The following is a 5274-nucleotide window of genomic DNA, read 5'->3' as shown; positions in this document are numbered from 1 at the left end:
TGCTGGGAAAGCAAAGTGTTTGTGTGTCTTTTTTTGGGGAAAATTGCCACATTTTCACCTTCATCATGTCTTTCAGCATCAAATTGAGCCGAGATCAGTACAATCCAGGAGAACTGGTAGAAGGTGAATTGGTGGTTTCCCTTGACAAACCAAGAAGGTTCAAAAGTAAGTTGAAAGTGACTACGTTTATACCCTAAACAATCTGAAATCAAAAACGTTCATGGATTCAATTTTGATCCGATACGTTTATATTGAAAGGGTGGAGTGAAATAATCTTTCAGGACAGTTTATCTGAAGTTCAGATGGAGCATCTGAACGGGGAGGTTTTGTTTCGAAACCACCATTTCGGATTATTAGTCCCATACTGAACTATACTCCGTGGTTATTCTGCCTAATTTGCGGCGCATAACATTTCCCTCTTCGAAAATTCTATTTATTTCTTAAGATCTCTACACATTAGGAAAAATTTTCGTCAAAAATTACATTTTTGACAGAATTTTGACGTTTCTACTTATGTCCTCTATACAATGGGAGCAATTTTCGTTAAAAATTGCATTTTTAACAGAATTTTAACGTTTCTACTAATGGCCTCTACACATTAGGAGCATTCTTGTCAAAAATTGCTTTTTTGAAGAAAATTCAACGCAATGTTGTATTTGGAAACGTCAATTTCTGTCAAAAACTCAATTTTTGACGAAAATTGTTCCCAATGTATAGAGGCCTTTACACTAAACTGTTCTAGGAACAGCTTATTTTTATTTCTCCCTTTTTTGCAATTGTACTTTGGGAAAAAATACTGGGAAATGATTAGCTTCGTAGTACTATACATAACTGATCCACCCTCTTCTACTTCTATACGTCACATAAATTCAGACCAAAACTGTTCTTATTAAATATTATCAGGAAAAGCAAGAAGCATTCCTAAAATCAAGAAGGAAAGAGAATCACAGCTGAATATGTGAATTTTTCAATAGAACTCTGAAGAAAAATTCTAACAAAAAAAAATGGAAATTAGACAGATCAGCGTTCGCGGTGGGCTATGGAATAAAACCTTAAGGCCTGTACAGATTGGGAGTAATTTTCGTCAAAAATTCTTTTTTTCATGAAAATTGCCCGCAGTGCTGTAGGCGTGAACGTCAAAATTCTGTCAAAAATGCAACTCTTGATGAAAATTGTTTCCAATGTATACAGGCCTTTACTAAAAACTGACTAATTAGAAGCAAAATATTTAGATTATTTTATTCTCTTTTTAATTAATTATTTTCAACACTTATGAACCTTACTAATTCGCTTGATTAGGTCATTGTGCTTGGCCAGAGGAGTGCCATCTACTAGAATTTGTATGCTCAATTACACTTTTCTAAAAGATAACGTAGTGGAAGCTGTTTTTTTTTTTTAGAGGAAATTACCATGAACTTCAACTGTTGTCATTAAAAAAATGGCTCCCAGTGTTCATTGAGAGCAGTTTACAAAATACTATAATGATACAGTCAAATTCCTCAATTTCGAACGCTACTTTGAATTAAAAATCACATATTTTTACATAATCACACCTATTTCTTTTTAAGTCTTTCAGGTAATTACTGATACTTTCCCAACACAGGATTTCATTGCCTTTTTTGCCACTGTTCTCAGGGATTTTCGTTCTATAGCAGTTCAAGTGTCCATACTTCCTCACAAATCTTCATTCTTACGTATTTCGGTCCATTTCATACGGTAATATCCAGGAACTAACAAAAAAGAATGATTTTTTATTCACAAATCGAATATGAGGAACTTGACTTCACATAACCTCTAAAAAACAAGCTTACGTCGTTCGAATTTGGGGAGTTCGTATTTGAGGAACTTCACTGTATTGTTATTTTAAGCCAAGCAAAAAATTCAGCTGAAAGTGTTTAGTTTTAGCTTTTCGTGTTCGTTTTATGATCTCTCTTTTGGATTAAATTTTCTCAAATTATTTTGAAAGTAATCCGACTTATTCAGCGCGTATAAATGCAATCAGTAATTGGGTTTCATTTTGAGGATGACTATGCTTATCTAGCATATTAACGTGTGAACATTTTCCCTAAAAAAACAGAGATATCCGCATAGGAGATGAACATAATTTTTGTTTTCAAATCTTGAAGGGGGCGTGGCCTAAAATTATTTTCACTGGAGTTTATCCCTTATCCCTATTGGGGTTGCAGGCATATGACATCCACGTCTGCTAATCCTCCGCCACTTCAGGAAGATGTTCGGGTTCGATCTCAAGGCACTCCAAGGCAATATTCTGAATTTGATTCAGCCACTTTGTCCTAGGTCTGCCTCAAGGTCGAAGTCTCCTCACAATGGCTTGCATAGCTTTTCTAGGGAATCTTTTGTCCAGTGATAGTTCTTTTCAAAATATGCAATGTCCTGAAATAAATTAATTAATAACAAAACCTCTTTGGTAATTGCAGAAAATCAATGGAAAATAGTTCCGCCTGTATTGAACAACTTTTGCTGTTATTCTTTAGATTAGATAGGTATATACGAGCTTGTTCAATCATATCATTCGAAATGATAAAACACATTCTACCATGGCTCTACGGAGTAAATAAAAATCCATAAAATGGGCTTAAGAGATGCACTCTGCGATAGAGGAATATCTCGAGAAGCTGATAAGACTAAAAGCGTCACAATCGCCGTGGATTTCGCGCCAAATCTCTAAAGAAAAGTTTATGCGTAGACTTTGGCCTGAAACAGATTATTCAAGTTATTTTTTAATTCATTTATTCGTGAATAGAATGAGAACTTTAAATGTTTTGCCCTAGACAGACCTACGGCTTAAGGTGACTTTGACCCCCTACTGTTCGTAAGCTTTTCTTTAATTCTAATGTTTAAGAATGGTCCAGAATGGTGTTTAAGAACAGGAGAGGGTCAAAGTCACCCACGGAGGACAAAGTCATTCGCATCTACGGCACATTAAGTCGTCTCTCAGCTTAGGCCGTTATACGGGCTTCAGACCTAAGGCTTAGCCATATGACTTAACTTCTCTAATATCTTATTAGGTAAGATCTTTTGGAAAATGTTGACTTAGGGTTGGATTATTAAGGGCAAATGACCTATTACATTTTGAAAAATCAATAAAATCGGTTGCTGTTTAAGGTTTTGAGACCCTTGGGAACTGGGCTAAACCTCTAGTCTGAATACGGTCTTATACGGGCTTCAGACCTGAGATTTAGCCATATGACTTAACTGCTCTAATTCTTCAAGAATCATGATTTTTTGGAAAAATTCAACTTAGGATAGGATTATTAAAGATAAGTGACCTATAGATTCTCAAAAAGCAATAAAATTGCTCGTTATTCAGAATTTTGAAACCTTTGTGAACTGGGCTAAACCTCTAGTCTGAAGACCGCATTAGTGTGTCCAGCACATTTGATTGAGGACTGAAATTCACAAACATTTCATTTCAGAATTCCATGAGAAAAATGAGAAAAACTATCTTTCCTTCCAGTAATCTACGTGGAGATCAGCGGATGTGCAGAATCAAATTGGAAGGAGCGAGGATTGACATCCAATGAGTATTTCCGTGGTCGTAAAGACTACTTCCACCAGATCATCTGCATGGCTGGTGACTGGAACAATCGGACACCTTTTGAACTACCTTTCACTGCTAAGCACCGCTTCCAGTTCCAAATAAACCTTCCCTTCACCTTGCCACCGCGTATCAGCACAGAATACGGGCGGGTCCGCTTCAGGGTACGGGCTTTCGTGCACGTGGAACGCAGTGGGCAGTTTGTGGAGGATATCGTGAAGAAGAACATTCACATTGCATCTCATTGGCGCTCCATTGAACCAGGATTCGTGCGAGAATTGCCGGATGCCAGTGAGATTAACCGCGAGATGGAGGATCAAGTAAAGGTTTACGGTGAAATGCCAAAAAGGGAATACGAGCTAGGAGAGGAGGCTACTATCAATGTCCGGATTGAGAATAAGAGACTACTGCCCATCAACAAGATCAAGTTTCAGCTTAGGCAAATTGTTACTTTCTTCAGCATGACGCCCAGGCGTACATCCAAAACTGTGATTAATGAGGTGAAAGAAAATCACAGCAAAATGATCAAGTGGGAACCCGGATCACCTATCCTTTCAGCTGTAGGAAGTCTCAAGATACCAGACTATGTCCTGGCTAGCTATGAATGTTGCAATGATGTGGTATCAGTATCGTATGACATCAAAGTAAGGCCCAAAGTGAAGGACGATGTAGAAAAACTTCTAGCCATCTTCCTACCTGTCATTCTGGGACACCCACCAAAGCAGGAAATACCTTTCACACCTGTTTTCCCCACTCAGGGATATCCTCATCCAAGCCCATCCACGTCCCAATTCGTCCCACAACCGTATGGCGCAGCTGCAATGAATACCAACTCTCTGCCTTCGTATGAAGATCTCATGAGATCGGATCAGTCTACGCAGAAGATGTGATAACGTTGCAGTACATTGAAATAAAAAGGAACTAGTCAATTCTCTGAACTGGCACAATTGATTTCAGAAGGATATCTCCGGTGATTGCCAGTGAAAAGGTTAGTCATCCTAAGATGAAAACACTTCTTTTGGTTTTGCCCAGAACTTTCGATCCTGATGAGGATCTTATTCAATGGTCAACTATTAATTATTGTAACGCGTACCCTGCATACTTAATGTGTTGCTCCTGGCTTACACAACCTGTGAAAGAGCTTTTCCACCGTTTTGCTCTGGAGGTTGGTCACCAACGCTAAGACGGCGGTGGACGCTTGTTGTTACTCTCTTTTTCTTATACTACCACACTTTGCTTTCAAGAGATTTGTGTCTCAAAAGTCAAATGTATAAATAAATAAAAATAAATAAATAAACTAAATTGTGTTTCCAGGATGTCAGTGTGGGGCGGCTTTTCCTTTTGTTAGAGACAAAGACAAAGACCAACCGCTACAAAAAGTTAGTTTTTCGCAGAAAAAAACTACCGAAAAAGTTCAAAAATAGTGAGAAAAGTTCTCCAAAAGAAAAAGCCGCCTTACACTGACATCCTGCTAGTGATGATCTGGAACCCAATGAGCCACACAATCTCTAAGAAAGACTGTGGAAACACAATTTAGTTGACCACTGAATAAGATCCCCATCAGGATCGAAAGCTCTGGGCAAAACCAAAAAAGTGTTTTCATCTTAGGATGACTAACTTTTTCACTGGCAATCACCGGAGATATCCCACTGAGATAACTAGTCAATGAATTTTTATAAAAACAAGATGGCGGTCTCGAACATTTTTCTTCAACA

The 5274-nt window shown here is 37.9% G+C and overlaps 1 protein-coding gene across 1 annotated transcript; it reads left to right on the top strand.

Moving 5' to 3' along the window:
• On the top strand, nucleotides 1–4497 carry LOC129803713 (uncharacterized). The gene is made up of 2 exons (XM_055850467.1): nucleotides 1–165; nucleotides 3479–4497. The coding sequence occupies exons 1-2, from the start codon at nucleotides 66–68 to the stop codon at nucleotides 4447–4449; spliced, it is 1071 nt and encodes a 356-aa protein (XP_055706442.1). The 5' UTR covers nucleotides 1–65; the 3' UTR covers nucleotides 4450–4497.
• The last annotated feature ends 777 nt before the right edge of the window (nucleotides 4498–5274 follow it).

The sequence above is a fragment of the Phlebotomus papatasi genome, chromosome 2 (assembly GCF_024763615.1).
Source record: "Phlebotomus papatasi isolate M1 chromosome 2, Ppap_2.1, whole genome shotgun sequence".
Classification (NCBI taxonomy): Eukaryota; Metazoa; Arthropoda; class Insecta; order Diptera; family Psychodidae; genus Phlebotomus; species Phlebotomus papatasi.
The sequence above is the reverse complement of the archived record's forward strand: the minus strand, read 5'-3'. Positions and strand labels throughout refer to the sequence as shown.